Genomic DNA, 18,900 nt, shown 5'->3' with positions numbered 1-18,900 from the left:
ACACGTTTATGAATGACAGGGCTGGTCTGGACTTTTAAGCTTATGTTGTTAACCACCTTCCAGACTCAGATAGGAGCTGGCTCTGAGACAGGAATTGAAGGCAGAGGCTGTGTCATCTTATATGGAGTATCCCTAGGGTCTAAGTGAATAAATGAATGGATACATGAGTACATGGGCCAGAGGACCAGTAGGTAGGATATGAGCAGGGCCTAGAAGCCCAGGCCAGTGGTGGGCTGGAGGATTCAGGGGTCGGAAAGAGCTCACACGGCATGCACAGGGCTGGGGGATACAAGGCAGAATTTATTGGTCCATTTCTCCTTTTCTCATGATCAGGTCACGACTGAGATGGAGAAGGTGACACAGACCCATAAAGACAAAAAAGCCCTGCCTGAGGGGCAACCAGGCAGCAACCCAGGGAGAGAAGGATGGATAGGGGGAAAGAAGGGAGCTCTGTCTGGGTTTCCCACTGACAATGGAGAAGCAGAGTCCTCACTGGATCCTTCTGGCTTCCTAGAGGCATGGGCAGGGCTGAGAGACATCTGGGCACCTTGAGGACCAGGATCCTTTTTAGTCTCCTGATTGACTGGGCTAATCCTGCCCACTCTGATGGTTTCCTGAGTCTGGGGGCTTCTTTACCCTGGTCCCACTTACGAGCTCCCCTCTCTGGAGAGAGCCTGGTGACCCCTCCACCTCCCCTGCCCTTAAGCAAGACATCATCCTTAGGGGTCCAATCAGTCTCATGGATAAGAGGCTTTCACAGAAAACCTCTATAGGGTATGGGTGAGGTGGCAGTGAGTCAAATGGCAGTTTTCAGGGACAGGGGTCAGCACCTTGGTGGAGGTGCCATGCCCTGCTTGCTTTGGTTTGGCATCACCCGGGACCTCTCTGGGGTGGGAGCTGGGGCTCTGGATCCAGCATCCACTGGCCCTCAGAGAGATTCAGGGGGCACATCACAGCTTCTCCTCGCCAGCCTGGATGCGGGTGTAGGCCTGTCCGTCCAATGGGAAGTAGCGGCTCTTCCGGGCATCTAGGTAGAACAGTGGGTCTTTCACGATGGCTGGATTAAAGCCCTCCTTTCGCAGCTCTGCCTTCAGGAACTTGTAGGTCCCTGAGAGAGCAAGGGAGACAAGAGGGAAGAAGAGTCAGATGGTATGGGGCAGTGGCCCCCAGGAACTTAACTACCAGTGTCGAAGAGGGGTCAGGGGGAGGGAGGGCTAAAGAGACAAGAGAAAAGGGGAGGTATGGGAGAAGGGGACTTAGCCCGTTAGAGTCTGCGAGTAATGGTCCATCCATTATATAATGTACTGCTTCTCAGATCAGCCCTGGCAAGAGGGGTGCTGCATTATCTGTTTTGCAGATAAGGAAAATGAGACTTGAAGCCACTTGCCCGAGGACACATATACTAAGAGCAGAGGAGGGACCAGAACTTGGGTCTTCGCATGTGATGATTCCATTTATTTGAGCACCTACTATGTGGGGTGTGATCTCATATAATCCAAACTTCAACCCCATGAGGCAGGTGCTGAACATTTTATGGATTCTAAGATGCACATGTCCGCATATGTCCAAAATAGTTTAATTAGCAGAATGCTTCTTAATAGTATATAAAATAAATTATGTACATTTCAATTAATGGTATAAGCCCAATGTACAGATGAGAAGACTGATGCTCAGAGAGGCACGTTACAGGGCCAACATCACACAGTTAGTAATGTGGGAGTTCGGAGTGAGTCTGGGCCTTTTTGGGCCTTACAGCATCCAACCCCACCCTCTTGGAAGTGCCCCGAGACCAGTCCAGGCTTCTGAAGGATAAACCACATGGATCGGGAGTCATCCCAGCTGAGACACCATAGATTCACACTTTCTACAGCCATTAATCATATGTGGCTATTTAAATTTAAATTAATTAAAATTAAACAAAATTTAAAATTCAGTTCCTCAGGTATGTGTTCCAGTGCTTGACAGCCACACAGAACTTGTAGTAGCAACTGTGTTGGACAGTGCAGAAACAGAACATTTCCATCATGTAGAAAGTTCTGTTGGACAGTACTGTAAAACCAACCAGCCGAGAGCCTGATTTCGAGTAATGTCACCTTAGACTGTCTTGCCCCAGCTGAGTCACCTATAACTGCAGCTCTTTGTGTGACCCAGGTGAGGCCAAGTGAAGAACTGCTGAGCTGAAGTTAACCAAAAAATTGTTAACCCATGGAATCATGAGCAAATATAGTGGTTATTTTAGGCAATAATGAGGTTTTGTGGTGATTTGTTCTGTGGCAAAGTCTATCCTGCCTTCCCTGCCTCCACTGGACAAGAAGCCACAGTGGTCATTCAATCCACTCACAGGGAGCTCACAATTTTTTGTTTTGTTTTGTTTTGTTTTGTTTTACATGGGCAGGCACTGGGAATCAAACCCGGGTCCTCTGGCATGGCAGGCAAGCATTCTTGCCTGCTGAGCCACCATGGCCCACCCAGCTCACAGTCTTGATCAACAGTTTAGCACTAGCATCCCCATCCCGGGCTACACTGAGGCCCAAGACTCACCCCCTGCTTCAGAGGACTAGGTACCTACTATTTGGCAGGGGCCAGATTGAAAGGAAAGGCCTTTCATTGGGGACAGGAGGTGGCATGAAGACCACATGGGAGACACCCAGGCAGATATGGTCAGAGACTGAATAGCCAGCCAAGGTCTGGGCACAAGTCTCAGTGCTTCCAGGCAACCACAAGAGAACTTCCGAGAGGTATCAGTAGAACAGCTGGAAGAATGCAGTTGCCCTATTGTATGCGTGGGCACATTGCTTGTCTCTCACCTGGATGTCTGTGACAGCCCTTGTACTCCTCTCCCAACCTGCAGTCCTCTCCCTCTTCCCACACAGTAGCCCAGACCTTGCTCTGGGTTCTGGTTTCTTTTGGCCTCTCCATCCCATCACATTCTACTCCCTGCCCCTCTCACTCTGCTCCAGCTTCAGGGGCCTCCTTTTATTCCTCCAGCACCCAAGATCCTTCCTGCTGCTGGAGTTTCATACTTACTGTTCCCACAGCCTGGAATTCCTCCCTACCCCTGTAATTTCTTCCTTTTCATTCAGGTCTCAGCTTAAACATCACCTTCCAGGAGAACATCCCAGTCATCCCAGCAGTAAGCCAAACCCCCTTTCATTTACTTTGTGGACAGACTAATCACTTGTATTTCATTCATCTTTGGAATTCCTTTTCCTACAGCCACCTCTGCACTGCTCTAGCTTTAAGAAGGCAAAGACCCTGTCAAAATGTATTTATTACCTATATCCCCGAGGTATGTAACACAGTGACTGGCACCTAGTAGGCACTCAAAAGATATTTGTTTCATTAACAAATGGATGGCCCTCTTCTCTCTGAAGGCTCAGTCTGCTCACCTGTACAATGGGAGGTCAGTTTACCACCTACCCAGTAAGGCTGTGGGTTAAGGTCAAATGTCAGCCATCCTAGTCTTTCTAAGGAAGGAAACAGGAAGGAGGCTAGGTGTGAAACCTGAGAGTTGGAGTGAGGGTGGGGACAGACCTGTTTTGTGCAGCTCAGGCAGGAATCGCAGGAAGATGGGGCGGGCATATACGGGCAGCTCCTTCTCTAGGACCTGTGCAAAATGCTCCAAATCGTGGCTGGCAGCGGGGTTGGCCACAGCCGCCATTCCGGCCCGACCCTCAGTTCCTGGAGGCAGCAAGATAGACAATGAGCAACTGTGGCAGGGAGGTGTGCACATCTGCCCGTCCATGCCATCCCACACACCTGGCACCTCGACGCCATAAACTGCTACGTCGGCCATGTCCAGCAGGCGGCTGAGTATGCCTTCCACCTCAGTGGTGGACACGTTTTCTCCCTTCCAGCGGAACGTGTCCCCGGTGCGGTCTCGGAAGTACAGGTAGCCCAGCTCGTCCATCACCAGCACATCGCCTAAGGGTGTGTAGCAAAGGGGTGGGGTGCCGCAGAGCTTGGGCCTGCCTCGGCTCCTGACGCAGAGGTTTAGGCCAGGCAGTCTCTGCTGAATCCCAAGGATCTGTTTTGCCATAAGGGCTGAAGCTGGGGGGAGTCCTAGGGAGGTGTTCTCTGAAGGTGGGGGGGACTTCCCCTTATACCTCCCGCCCCAAGAAGGAGCTGCTAAGGGAAGAAGGGAGCTGAAAAGGTTTCAGGAGAGATGTCCACTCACCAGTGAGATAGGCCTGGTCCCCTTTCTTGAAGACGTCGTTGGCGATCTTGTTGTTGTTGGCGCCCTGGTTGAGGTAGCCATCGAAGCGGCGTAGGGGGTCCTGCTGGATGATGCGGCCCACCAGCTGGCCTGGCTCACCTAGGGGTGGGGAAAGCAGGGTCAGATTTGACAGGTAGTCTCTTCCACCTGTTCCTTCTACCCCTGAACACCATGTGTCCTGATCTAACATCTATTCACACTGCTTCCCAGGGAAATGCCCCATTTCTCTCCCTGACTTAGGAGCTTCCTCAGGGCAGTTAGCTTATCTTGGCATTTCTGACACAGGTAGGTTCTCAGTGATGTCTGTTCACTGAATGGATGGGAAGATGAACAAATAAACAATGGGTGGTCAAGATCTACAAAGACAGTCTGACCAAAGCTAGTACTTACAAGCCCCTCTTCTGTGCCTAGAGGAGCTTTACATTATCACAAATAATCTTCAGGTCAACCTGATGAGGTGGGTGCTGCTATCATCCCCATTTGCATATAAGGAAATTCAGGCAGAGAGGCTAAATAACTTGCCCATGTCACAGAGCTAAGTGGCTGAGTCAAGATCAAACCCAGGCAGCCTGGACAGAGTCCTCCTGAGTCAAGATGAAAATGAATGAATGGACAGACAGATGGATGGCTGGGATGGTGAAGGGATGAATGGATGGATGGAAGAAATGAATAACTTGTAAAACTAAGAGAAGAACTCACTGATGGCACTGGTCAGAATAGGGCTTCCCACCCACTCACACTTGGGCTTTTTCCCTCCTGAGCCAACCCCCAATTCCAGTTCCAGGCAGACCTGGCCGGCAGGGAATGCAGACACCATCAGGCCCCCGGATCAGCTCCATGGTGTCCTCATTGACACGCACCAGCCGGATGGGATACACGAAGGACAGGATGCGGCTGTTGAAGCCACAGGCCCCCACCTGTGAAGGCCAAGACTTATGCCTGAGCTCTTCCACCATGGACCCAAAACTGGATGATGAGAGGGGTATCTAGCACCCTTGGAACTCTGCCCCCCAAGCCCACCCAGGGCCCTCTGGTCCATCCCCACAACGCTCTGCCCATGCCCCAACCTGGACCACACCTGGCTGTCAAAGTTTCCCAGGCTGCAGTTGCATTCAGTGGCCCCGTAGAACTCAGCCACCTGGGGAATGTGGAAGCGGCTGGAGAAGTCGGTCCAGATAGACTGCCGGAGGCCATTACCTAGTGCCATGCGCACCTGGTGCCGGTTTTCTGCCGCCCGGGGTGGCTGGTTCAGGAGGTAGCGGCACAGCTCTCCGATGTACTGCACAATCTGGAGGTAAAATTGGTGTGATTCTAGCCCCTAAGGTTGTTCTCACTTCATAACCTCCCAACACCCCAAAACCCTTCTCCTACTAATTCTGTCTCCCCCAGGGGCTGGCTCTGTGACCCTTTCCCTCTCAGGGCCTTAGTTTCCCCTCTGAACAATGGAAATGTTGCTCTGAATAACTGGCTACTCCAGCTCTAAGAAAGGTATCCAGCTCTAAGAAAGGTATCCCTGAAGTGGGTTAACGGGAGGGTTACAAGGGGACAGAGTTCCACTTACCGTGCACTTGTACTTGACACAATCGTCCCAGAACTGGGAGGCTGAGAACTTCCTCCGAATCACCACTGTCATGCCGTGAATCAGGCACTGCCCGATTCCCACAATGTTTCCTGAAGGCAGAAGGGTGGACTCCAGAAGTCAGGGAGATGGAAGACCCTTGCCCCCAGGGCCTCCTCTCGTCTAGGCCAGCCTCCTAACAGGCCCCATTTCCCGTCTCTCTTCCTTTCTTCTGCTTCTCCTACACAAACTGATCTCTGCCCTGTTCAGACACCTACAAGACTAACTGCACACTCTTCAGACCGGCCTCCTACCTTCTTATACTAGGTAAGTTCCCATCATTCATCCTGCTCCAAACACACACTGACTCTTAAGCATCTTGAGGGCAGGAACTATATTTACTCAACTCTGTCTCCTCCCAAGTGCCTAAAACCAAGCAGAATGCCTTGTACATCTGTGGAAATGAAACGAACTATCAGGCCTGCTCAGGAATCCTGTGGAATGCAGACACCACACATGGCTTGAGACTGGTGTGGTTACCCTCATTTCATATATGAGACAACTAAGATGGAGTCAATGGCAATGTCTGGATTTGAACTCAGATTCAACTCCAAAGCTCATGTGTTTCCACTGCAACACACCTGCTTGAAAAGGGGGATGTAGTTCTTGAGGACTGGAGGGAGGGGGCCAGGCCCAGGTTTACCTGCTGAGTGATAGAGGGGAAGGCAGTCGTAAACAATGTCATCTTGCCGCATTCGGAATCCATAGTACACTAGGGCAGCCATGCGGTAATACCTAGGAGGGGAGAAGGCAAAGAACCCATGGGCCCCTGGAGAGGCAAGAGAGGCTCCCAGGCCCTGCCCACTCCTCAGGCACCTGTCCCTTACCTGCTGTGGACCACAATGGCAGCTTTGGGCATCCCTGTGGTGCCTGATGTGTAGATATAGAAGAGCTTATCTGAGAGAAAGTAGACAGGAATGGCCGTTGGTGGGGGGCACAGGGCTGGACAGAGTGAGACAGATGGACACCCGCGTGTGCACCTCCTTCAGCGTGTGTGCCCATCACACTTCTTCTAGGAAGCCTACTCTGACAACTCAAGACACTGCTCTCTGTTGTAATGCCTGCATTTATTCCTTCAAGAAATGTTACCTGGGTCCACACTCTGGGCAAGCCTAGGGATACAAGAGGGACTAAGATGGGCAGTCTCTACCCCTGAGGAGGTCACAGCCTAGCAGACAGTCAGATGAGTATACAGGCAATTCCAAAGTGCTGGGATGAGGGTGGAAAGCACAGGACCTATCAAAACACAGCAGAGGCACTTGACCCAGGCTTGAGAGAGAAGGGCAGGATTCCTGAAGGAGGTGACACCTATACCAAGCCTTAAGAATGTGGGTAAGCATTATGCCAGAAGTTGGGTGTTCCAGGTAGAGGAAGAGACCGGGCAGCTTCTACTCCACTGACCACTTATTTATCCCACCCTTTATCCTTCAACAGGGACTGTCATATCATTTCTGTATGAGGTTCAGTCCTACCACACTGGAGGTTTCTAAGATCAGGAATTCTGTGGGATGATTCTGCATATTAAGTAGCAATCATCTCAAGCTCTCTGAATGCTGGCCACGTGATAGCCCTAGGCTGGCCTTAAGGACACCAGGGTAAATCAGCCAGAGTTCCTGCCTTCAGATAATCGATAAAAACACCTAAGAGACAAGACATGTACACAAGGGAGCTTAAATAATAATAAGGACCAATTACCTAGCATTTCTTGCCACACCCTAGCTTCAGGGCTTTAACCACTGTGTTTTTTCATTTTCAGAGCCACCCTATAAATCAGGTTCTCTTACTGTCCCCAGTTTTATGGCTGAGGGAATCAAAGGTTAGGTTCCCAGGGTAACACAAGGTAAGAGGTAGCGCCAGGATATGAATTCAGATCTGGCTTGATAGTCCAAGCTCTGAGCCACCAGTCAATTTAGCAGGCTGAGCATATTCACAAAGAAAGGCATGAGAAGAGAACCAAAGGAGTAAGGGAGGCAGGAGTGTAGAGGGAGAGAGGTGTGGCTCAGGGAGGCTGCCTGGAGAAGGTAGAGGGGAAGGCAGGCAGCCCAGTGCAGAGAGAGCACAGGCGGAGACCCAACAGTGTCTGACATTGAAAAGGTGCTTGATGAAGACGGAAACAATCTTGCCTCTCCAACCCCCCTCCACCAGCCAAAATTCAGACATAGCAGCTTCCTGGAGTCCACATGATCCTGCTCACGTCAGGCATCAATGAAGGACTGCTCAACAAATCAAAGAACTGGATTTTGTGTGCTGGGTACTTTCACACACACGAGCCCATTAATGATTACTGTAACCCCTGGAGTATGACATTCCCAAGGCCAGCGCTCTGTCCTCAGCCCATCTCAGAACCCTTCTGTGGGGGTTGGGAGCCCACCTGTGAAGCCTTTGTCAGGGGGACTGGGCAGGTACTTGGGGGCATCTTCCAGCAGGGGGTCCAGGTGCTCTGTGCCAGCAGGCACTGTTCTGGGCTCCCAGGAGCCAGAGCAGAAGAGGCTCAGTGAGGGGTCCAGGTCAGCACGGATCTCACAGACAGCTGCAGGGGAGACAGGGTAGGTCAGCAAGGTAGTCCCGGAAACCCCAGGTTCTAAGACCTCTGTTCATGTTAGTGCTAGCCATACTGTCAGGAGAGACTGACTGGGCCACCCCAAGAGACGGTAAAGCACCTGAGCCTCCATACAAGGAAGATGGTGATTGGAGCAACATTCCCATTAGTAGCTAGCTATCTTTGCAGCAGGCTCTTTACAGGTATTCTCCTGCTGACATGATCCTGTAAAGTAGGTACCAATAACAGCTGATTTTACAGATGAGGAAGCAGAGGCTCTGAGAATAGGAGGGATATTATAGCAGCTGGAATGTACTGGACCTGGGAGTCAATGCCAGTTCTGCCTCACACCAAGTTTTGACCTCTTCACCATTGAATTATGCTACTAAATGGGGTCTAGTTACAAGGGAGAAGTGAGGGTGTCAGAGGCCAGCAGCCTTCAAGCCCCTTCAGAGAGTGGGAATCTTCACTCAGCCTCCTCTGTGTACTGCAAAGACATCCAGATAATCATGTTCCCTGGGCATCGGCCAGTGTGACCTGCTCAGCCCCACTTTCTCTGGTTTCCTCGTTTGTCCAAACCTTTCCCCTCTCCCTACTGTATCTTCCCCTTTCAGCATTTTAATAATCTTCCCTGTCCATTATCTTACCATCACAGCAGTGTCGGGGAAAAGAATACTGGCACTGTGGTTAAGCTCAAGGTCAAATCCTAGTTCTTTCACTTATCAGCTACGTGACCTTGGGTGAGTTCCTCAAACTCCTCTGAATCTCAGTCTCCTCATCTGTAAAACCTATATGATGATCCCTACCTTACCTAATCTTTGTGACACTTAAAGCTGCTGCCTGTAAAGTACCAAGCTCAGCACACTGTCAGTGCTCAATATGGTAGCAAATAAGACACAAGCTCTGTGAGGACAGCAGAGAATGGATTTGTATTCCCATTTTATAGATGAGGCAATTGAGGCCTAATTAAGCAAAAGAATGATTGCCATTATATCTAAGTGCTCACCCAGCACCCATACACTGTGCTTAGTGCTTCAGGTGAAGTATATTCTTGAAAACAGTATGAGGTAGGTAATATAGATGAGGAAACTGAGGCTCCAAGAATTCAGGTCTCTTACTAGGATCTCCAGCTTACACATGGCAGAGGCTCATGGGATCTGACTCTAGGGCTCATGCCTTTAACTACTGAGCCATATAGCCTTCTCCAGGACTAGAGGGAAGTGGTAGGCTGTGCAAGGTCCTATGAGATACCCCACCACCACCACTGGTCAGTCCCCAGGGCTCACCTGGTGCCATCTCACTGCCAAAGATGAGGGCCCGTGCCCTGGAGGTGGTCAGGCAGTGGCGCAGGGCATCCCGCCGTAGGTTGGTGTTGATAAGTGCCGCCTCCACACCCAGCTTGGCCATGCCCAGCCACAGGCCCACGAACTCATTGCGGTTCTCCATGAAGAGAGCAACCACATCACCTGAGGCCAGGCCCTGGGCCTGCAGGAAGTTGGCCACGCTGCTCGAGTAGTCATCCAGCTGGCGGAAGGTCCAGTGCGTGTCTGTGCCTTCGAAGATCAGAGCTGTCTTGTCAGGATGGCGCTGAACCGTTGAGGCAAACAAAATGGGCACTGTCCGCCGCTCCCGCAGGTACAGCCGCACTTTTGCCTTCACTTTCAGAAGCACCAGGCCACCACTGTGTGGGAGCAATGGAGCCATGACTGCTGGCAGGTGGGGGTGGTAGCTAAATGAACTGACAAATGCTCCAGGGTGTGCCATTTCTGAGCACCTTCTGCCTGCGAGGCACCGTGTAAGCCCCACAACATGCATCATCTCACTGATTCTTCACAATGACGCTGAGAGATTGGTGTGATTACTCTTTCTCCTGTACAGAGGAGGATACTGAGGCTCCAACTGGACAATGGCTTGCCCTGGGCTTCACAGATGAGATGTGGCCAAGCCAGGATTTGAGCACCATGCTTCTCAGACTCCAAAGTTCAACTTCTACACTTTCAGCTCTGCTCTGAGCCTGCTGCTCTGTCAGAAGCCTTCTAGGGCTCTTTGGTCCTCCAAGTTAAAGTTCAAACTCCTCATGTAGGGCCTCTCAGAGGCCCCTTGTACTTACCCCAACACTCATTGCCATAGTAAATACCGGATAAGTTTTCTAATTTGTCTAGTCTTTCTCCTGTGAACCCAGCAAGGGTAGGACTCTGTCATGTTCACTGTCTCCTACCCCATATCCTGCTCAGTGCCAAATTCAGTGTCTGTGGGACCACTTGGCAAGATCCCCTTTTTCTGCACCCCCACCCACCTTCTGATTCCCAAACTCTCCCAGCAATTCAGACCTCTCTGCCTTTGTTGATGCTGTTCCCTTTTGTTGGAATACCCTCTTCCTGCTACCTTGGAGGTGCAATTCATGTAAAGTTACTTTTCCTTCAAGGAGCCTCTCTGATTCCCCAAGTCCCTGACCTGACACCATTTCTCCTTGCTCCACACTCTCTCAGCTGCTACTACCCTCCTGCCATGGTCATTAAACATCTCATTTTGTAATCAATTCAGATTGGACAAATTCTGAGTTACTCATTCTCAACATGGGACACTGTGCTCTTTGTCCATCAGGGTCTTTGTCCATATGGCACTGCTAGTTTAGGGGTTTACTGTGTCCCCTTCTTATCTCCCTGACCAGTCTGAGCTTGGCCCAGGACTGGACCTATCTTGTTCCCAAGGGACCCCAGAGCCCAACCCAGCATCTGGCAAAGAGGAGGTGACAGCAGATGTTTCTGGTACAGGATGCCCCTGTGGACCATGCCTGACTTTCTTTGAGGAGAATGTTCTCCAAGACATCTGACTCAGGGCCCTGCTTTAGTACTGTCAGTGTTCCTTGTGCCCTCTGACACACACCAACCTGAGAACAGGGCCTTTCTCACAGGATACTTCTTCAATCTCTCATGAGCTACAATGCCCTTATAATATACCTTGGTGTTTGATGTGTATCCTAGACCCTAAGCCTGCTCCAGGTTAGGGAACTCAGGTTAGGGAATTTTCCCAAGAGGAGACTTTGACCTTGGAGATGGAGGTACCAGGTACTGTCAGGCAAAGGGTGTGGAGCAAAGTTGCTCCTTTGAGGCCCAGATACTCTATGCTAGGGAGGCCACAGAGTCTGGTCTGGGAAGATTTGGGGGATTGGAAGCCCGGCATTTTATGGGAGAACAAGGGAAGGGGTAGATGTGGTACTCACAAGACATCGCGCCTGATGGTCTTGAGGAAGATCCGGATAAAGCGCCAGCCACCAGACCCCAGGTAAAGGAGCAGCAGGGAGAACCCCACCTGGGTCCAGGGCAGTTTCAGCACCAGTTGGGAGAACAGCAGCACCCCCACCAGAGATGCCCCAAGCAGCATTGTGGCCTGTGGGCACAAGGCAGTCAGCAGACCCAGTGTCTAAGTCCCCTCAACTCCTGGCCCAAATAGCCAGGCAATTGTTACTGTAAAGCATCAATCTATGGTGAGGCCTAGTCAAACTGAGTGGGAGTGCTAAGGACAGGGGTACCTTCCAAGCTTGGCTCCCAGGGCCAGCTAAGAGAGATAGACTAGAGGCAGGAAGTGAGAGGTAGGAGGTTGGGTCCCTAGCTCCCTAGTCCACCTTTGCCTGTCACTTTCTATGCGACCTTGGGCAAATTCCTTTCCCACTTTAGGCCTTGGTTGCCCCCTCTGTGCAATGGGTGTACTGAGATGTGCTGTCAGAGGCCCTTTCAGCCAAAACAGAGCAGTCCACTCTCCTGGTACTCTGGGTTCTTACCAAGGTGGGAGCTCGACTCCCAACCTAGAGACCCAGGTTGGTTCTGTGAATGACCAAGCCAAGCCATGAAACCCCAATGAGCAGCTTCCTGGGAAGGGGGACTGGTTCAATCCTTGCCACACTCAGGCAGCTCCATGCTCTGTCGGCCAATAGAGGGCAGAAGAGCAAACAGGTTAGAGCCTGAGAAGCGCCAGTGAGGTGAACGCCCAAGGTGTAAAGGTGATTGAGGGAGAGGAAGAGGGCCTTGAAGGCACCCACAGACACATTCAGCAAGCCACTCAGCTGAATCCTTGGGCTTGGGGCTCAAGGGGAGGGGAACGGCTGGCTATGCCGCAAGGGCTTGTCTAGGATTAGGACTCTCGGGCTCTATTCCTGGCACTTTGTGGACTTAAGAGGGCAGGAGATGGGGCTCAGTTTTCATTCTGATTCTCCTATTCCTGGGGAGAGGCTGAAGGTCACGGCTGTGAAACAGCCTAAGCGCCTCCAAGCCAGACGATGACATGATAGAGGCCAAAGGAAGCCCTTACAAACTACCCGCTCCTCCTCACAAAAAGCTCAAAGATGGAGTGACCGAACTAGCAGCGTCCCTAACTCTAACGCGTCGGGTGTCCAGGGTCCGAGAGCTTCTAGGGTCTCAGAGTCCGCCAGGGCAGTGAGCAGGAACCCGTTCCGGAAGTCTGAGGGATGGGGTGAGGAGAAGTGAGGTGCACAATTTCCTCTGGCCCTCGCCCCCAGAGAGCCAGGGTAACAGAGCGTCCCGCGGATAGTTAGAGCAGCAGGGTGCGCCCCCATTACCTCCCGCGACTTGTCCAGGAACATTCCCCCACCCGGGAACCCGCTGGCCCGGCTGTGCTCACCCAGCGTCGGCCCGGCCGCGCGGCGCCCAGTCCAAAGGCAGCCCGGCTGCAGCAGCGGAGAGGGGAGCGCGGGGGGCATCAGCGGCCCCAGGGCGCGCAGAGCCGGGTCTCAGCAGCTTTCCTCCGGTTTTGAGCCCTGCACAGCCCGGCCACCGGCTGGCCGCGCCCACCACCCGGCCCCACCCTCCGCGCTCCTCCCCCGCCCGCCTCCCGCAACCCAAACGAGCTTCCCCGGCTAGGAGCAACAACCCCCGCGCTTTCACCACGGCCGGCGCGCCGCAGAGCTAGCCGCCGGGCGCAGTCCCTGCACTGCCCGACACCGTCCGGTCCCAGCTCGCCCCGCGTGCGGGTCAGTCTCGGGCGGCGCCACCGCGCGGCACGCTGGGAGTAGTAGTCCGCGCCGCGCCGCCCGGCCCGGTTTCGTAGACCCCCGAGACCTGGAAAGAGGTAGTCGGGTTTCGCCCTATACCCCTCACTCCCAGTTCCCCGGCGTCCGGGTCGTGGGGAAAGAGCCGACATCTGCACCATCAGCCGAGAATGCGGAGTCTGGGAGTCACGCCTGGGCAGAGTTTAGCAAAAGCCTAGCATCCCGCCTAGAGTGCTAAAAGGGCAGTTTCAGGTGGAGAAATGAAAGAGGGATAACTATAGTAGCTAGCTCTCCTGCACAATGGATAGCGCTTTGGACTTCTAGTTTGGCCTGGTTAGTTTAGACATGGCCTGGTTGTGGGTTCGAGTCCCACCAAAGTCAAGTTTTGACGGCTTTTCCCTTCAAATGTTTTATAGCCTCCAGAAGGTTCAGAAGACCCCGGGCTACCGGCATACCTGAGTCTGCTGGGTCGTCCAGGACTGGAAGCGTCACTAGGACCCCGGGCTACCGGCATACCTGAGTCTGCTGGGTCGTCCAGGACTGGAAGCGTCACTAAGGCTCAGGAATCCTTTCCCATCCGTGGCTCTCTCATACACAACTGAAAACCTGTTTGAGATGGCACAAAGGGCACAGGTTCGGAATCTGATGTCTTCAGTTGACTTTAGCCTCTGATCCTTTCTCCTGTAGCAAATCAGTTAACCTATTTGTCAGGCCACCTGCCAAGAGCGCCCCAGTTCTGTGGGACTCTGAGCCTCTGATAACTTGATTCCCTGATAAAGAGACCTGTTGCAACTTCTCCTTAAATAGATTTGCCTAGTCCCTTTGGTGGGTGGTCTAGCAGAAGCCTTAAAAAAAGGAAAGCACAGAGTTTTCAGGGTTATTCACAGGGATTAAAGGTGGAATTTTGGTCTCAAAGATTTGGACATATTTCCAAATTGAAAATATGTATGCATCCTCTTGGAGGATCTGGATAAATTAAGGCCTTTGAGTTGCTCACAGTCTAGTTGGACACATAAACACAGAGGGCAGGCAGAGATCAGACCAGTAGAATAGGTTGTCCCTAACTAAGTGCTCCCATACTTCCTGTCATAACACTCATCACATGTTCTTGTAATTGTTTAACTGTCTTCTTTGTTTCCCAGTCAGATCTGGGTTGCACTCCCAAACCCAGCTATGAGACTTTGGGCATATCATCTGTCCATGTGGAGAGCTTCAGTGTCCTCATCTGTAAAGTGGGAATACAGGCTTCATGAACCCTGTCCCCTAGGGCTGGGTAAGGATTCAGTGAGCTGATACCTGTCAAGCTCTCAGCACAGGGCCAGCATGTAGAAAGCCCTTAGACAACATAACTACTCAACTCCAAGAAGGCAGGGATGGACTGCTCTCTATCACTGCCAAACCCCTAACATCTGTATAAGCTAAAAACCCCAGAAGGTATTTGTGAAATGATTGAAGACTAGTGACTCATGCATTAGGATCCATTGGGAAGGGAGGACCATGTGGTGGGATAAGTGATTGGAAAGGCTTTTGTGTGCCAGGCTGTTAATCCCAGAAGCAATGAAGAGCCATTGAGGGTTTGTTAAGAAGGGTGAGAGCTAGGTCCTGTTATTTGTGGGACAGGCTTAGCTTAGGTTGATCTCACAGTGGGCTCCTTTCCACAGACATGACCCAATCTGCACTATGTTTGGAAAACTAACATAAGCATTTATATCCCCAGACCTTATCAGAAACTGATATTTGGACTCCAAGGAGTTAAACCGCTCCAGGGAACTGAAGTGCCTACCCTATAGGTATTCAGTTTTCTTTGACATTACAACCTCTGGACTGTATGAGTCCCCACACTCTGGGTGTGTTTCAAAACAAATACCTCTGGCTAGACTTTGTACATGGTGACTTCAGGATCCTACCCTGTAAATGTCAGTTCCCATTTCCTAAGAGTTTACCATGTGCTAAATACTACACACGTATGATTTCACTGAGCCTCCAGTGGCCGCATACTCTCATTTTACTAGTGAGAAAACCGAGGTTCTGAAGTTAATGTGACTATGCTAAGATGTACAGATGGTCAGTAGCAGGGCTACTGTTTTTGGAGTCTGTGTTCCCCCAAACTGCTCAGGGGGCAGGTAAATACGGTTTGTATCAGGCAGAGAGAGATAAGGGAACTTTCCTTTGGCCACTGGGAGAGGACTCGAGGCCGTATATCCCAGGATAGGCTCTACCACATCCCAGCTGTGTGAACTAAGAGACTCCTGGAACCTGAGACTCAGGGTCTTTGCTGCAAATTGAAGCTACTATCAACTTTTACCCCATGGAATTGTTTTAGGGGCTGAATGATATATTGCAAGTGGGGTGCTCAATACAGGGCCTGGTATCCATTCCTTCAGCGATGAAAGACCGAACCCCTATTGTGTGCCAAGCAGTGAAGAACATGGGCCTTGACCTCCTGGTCAGCAAATAAATGTATGGATAAGTTCATCTCAGAGTAGTAAGTGCTCCAAAGAAAATAAAGTGATGTGATAGAGCAAGGTAGGAAGGAAGTGACATTTGAGCAGAGATGTGAACAACAAGGAAATTACCATGTAATGACCTAGGACAGAGTGATGCTCCCAAAGGTAGGAAGAAGCGTGGTGTATTCAGAAAGCAGGAAGAAGACCAACACAGTTTATTGAGATGGAGAATGGGAATTTCTAGGCAGAAATCATCAGGGCCTCAGGGACTGTGGTAAGAGCTCATTAGTGGTAAATGCTCTAGTCTGACTTTTCCCCAATCATGAATTGGTGCCATAAATGCAGCCCTACAGTCAGACCAGACTCCATTCCCAGTTAATTCTGCTGGCCAGTGCCCATCTCACTTCAATGCTATGAAGGCCCAGAATAATCCAGGCACCAACGGGGAGCTGGGGAGCAGGGGAGCTACCCATTTGGGCAAAGGCCATCTGAGAGAATCTGATTTCTCCCCCCATCTTGGCACTGCTGATTTTTAACGAGCTACTGGTGGAGGTGCCTCGGACCCAGGGAGGTTGGGAACTGTGACCACAGCTGGCGATGGGTTCTAGAAAGGTAGTTTATAACCCAAAGATTGACAGGGTATGGGGAACTCATGCCAATTCCCTCCTCTTTTTGTAGAAATTTAAGGAGATCAAGAACAGTTTTTTACATTAAAAAACCCAGGGTTCCCTTAAGGACGTTATGTTGACTGAAGCAGGCAGAAATGGGAGGACAAATATTGTATGATCTCACTAATATCAACTTGCTATAATAAGCAAACTCTGAGAATTAAAGTTGAAAGCATAGGTTATCAGGAGATGGAAAGAGGGCAAAGACTGGGCAATCAATGCTTAAGGAATACAGAATATTCAGTAAGGTTGATTGTAAAAGTTCAGAAATGTGGGTTCGTTTCCTGGTCCCTGCCCATGTAAAAAAAAAAAAAAAAAGGCAATTTGTACCAATTCTCAAAAAAAAAGTTCAGAAATGGATAGCACAATACTGTGGATGGTAGCAAGTACTCTAAGTGTAATTAACAAAGCTGAGTGTGAATATGGTATATATGTCACCAAAGGAAAACTGGAGGATAAAAACAGGTACTATATAACTTGGGGAAACCCAGACTGGGCAATAATGGTAGTTAATTGTACAAATATAAGAAAAGTTCTTACATGAACTAGAACAAACGTATGTCACTGTTACATGGTGTTAATAATGGGGTGGTATATGGGAAAAATACAATTAATGTAAATAAAGGTCTATAGTTAACAGTAACATTGTAATATTCTTGCATTAATTTTAATAAAGGCACTTTATCAAAGCTAAATGTTATAAGGGGAATTAAAGGGCATGGGACTTTTCTTCGGAAGAAACGAGAATGTTCTATTAACTGTAGTGATAAATTAATAACTATGTGATTATACCAAGTGCCATTGATTTTACACTTACGATGGATTGTATGGTAGTATGGTATGTGAATTAAAATGTTTTTTAAAAAAATAGGAGGAGATAAGCATTATGGGATATGTTTACTAAAGCTGCCAGAATGCAATATACCAGAAATGGAATGCCTTTTAAAAAGGAAATTATTAACTTGCAAGTTTACAATTCTAAGGCCATGAATATGTCCAAATCAAGGCACCAAGAGGATTACCTTCACTCAAGAAAGAATGATGCCATCCAGAACACCTGTGTCAGCTGGGAAGGCACATGGCGACATCTGCTAGCTTTCTCTTCCGGCTTCTCATTTCATAAGACTTAATGGGGGAGGGGGGCACTTTCCTTCTGCATCTTCAAAAGTCTCTGGCTGGGTGGGTCTAAAGCTTTTTCCAAAATGGTTCCCTCTTAAAGGACTCCAGTAAGCAACCCCCACCTTGAATGGATAGAGATTCATCTCCCTGGAAACTAATCAAAAAGTCCCACCTACAATTGGGTGGGTCACATCTCCATAGAAACAACTTAACGAAAAGATCCCATCCAGCAGTATTGAAACAGGATTAAAGAACATGGCTTTTCTGGGGGACACAACAGTTTCAAACCAGCACAGGATATTTTGAGTTTCCTTTTTCACTTCTTTTTTTGGAGTAATGAAGATGTTCTAAAATTGACTGTGGTGATGAATGCACAGCTATGGGATGATACTTTGAGCCACTGATTGCATACTTTGGGGATGGATTATCTGGTGTGTGAAAATATATCTCAATTAAACTGTGTTAAAAAAAAGAAGCCCAGAGTTCTAAGGTAGGTCTTTAGCCTGCTACAAACTTTCTCTGCCACTGAGAGCCCTGGACTAGGATATGGTAGCACAAGGAAAGCTGAAGCCTTAGTGTGGCAGCACTAGGATAGGGCTCACACGGTTCTTTCTGGGTAAGTCTTCCAATAGCCCCTGGTTCCAGCTCCAGCTCTGGTCCTACTGCCTCACTGGTAAAACACAATAGTATCACCCCTCTTGGGGTTGTTGGAGATGTCAATGCGCTAATGCATCTCAAGTGCTCAACACTGCCTGGCAACTTGGTACAGTTGTAAATAAATGGTAGCTGTTGCTATAGATGGGGAAACTGAGGCATAGGAAACCAAACAGGAGAACTAGGTTCTAGTTACACCAGGTTAATTCCTTGCTCATCTCTAGGCTTTGTGTCCTAACCACACAAGAATTGGCCACCCTAAACTCCAAAGGCTCTAAATCCCAAAATTTAGGGGGTCACTCACTCTTCTGATACTTCTCACCATCTGCCCCCACACCTTGGCTCTGACCCAAGGAAAATGCTTGTTTCCCACTCCAAAATGAACCTGCAGTCTAGCAGTTTCCCTCCTCCACCTGTGAACACAGTAAGAATGAAATAGTTTCTGCTCCTTGGATCCTTTCTCTGAAGTCCCCCACAATAACTCTAGGAAATAGGTACTATAATTATTTACCTTTTACTAATTATGAAGCTGGGAATTAGAGAGGGGAAAAGACCTGCCCTAGGTCCCTTTTCTAGAAAATGGTGAAGATGGGAATTTGATATCTGCTGACCAGACCAGAGGTGATGGGGCAAG

General features: G+C 49.9%; 1 protein-coding gene across 6 annotated transcripts; it reads right to left on the bottom strand.

The window, feature by feature from the left end:
* Nucleotides 1-280: 280 nt before the first annotated feature.
* SLC27A4 (solute carrier family 27 member 4) lies at nt 281-16,518 on the bottom strand. 6 transcript variants are annotated; one of them, XM_077146103.1, is made up of 14 exons: nt 13,012-13,363; nt 12,155-12,831; nt 11,597-11,763; nt 9,660-10,054; nt 8,206-8,364; nt 6,662-6,731; nt 6,478-6,569; nt 5,778-5,887; nt 5,295-5,504; nt 5,007-5,133; nt 4,178-4,315; nt 3,760-3,924; nt 3,535-3,681; nt 281-1,108 (listed from the first exon to the last, which is right to left on the bottom strand). In XM_077146103.1, exons 3-14 carry the CDS (start codon nt 11,755-11,757, stop codon nt 951-953), a joined length of 1,932 nt encoding a protein of 643 aa, XP_077002218.1. In that variant the 5' UTR covers nt 11,758-11,763; nt 12,155-12,831; nt 13,012-13,363; the 3' UTR covers nt 281-950. The 6 variants fall into 6 exon arrangements, with proteins under 6 accessions (XP_077002218.1, XP_077002196.1, XP_077002211.1 ...); XM_077146081.1 differs by lacking the exons at nt 12,155-12,831; nt 13,012-13,363 and adding an exon at nt 13,834-16,518; XM_077146096.1 differs by lacking the exons at nt 12,155-12,831; nt 13,012-13,363 and adding an exon at nt 13,895-16,518.
* Between the last annotated feature and the right edge of the window lie 2,382 nt (nt 16,519-18,900).

Source organism: Tamandua tetradactyla, chromosome 2 (assembly GCF_023851605.1).
Source record: "Tamandua tetradactyla isolate mTamTet1 chromosome 2, mTamTet1.pri, whole genome shotgun sequence".
NCBI classification, from domain to species: domain Eukaryota; kingdom Metazoa; phylum Chordata; class Mammalia; order Pilosa; family Myrmecophagidae; genus Tamandua; species Tamandua tetradactyla.
Note: the sequence above shows the minus strand (reverse complement) of the source record. Positions and strands in the feature narration are given on the sequence as shown.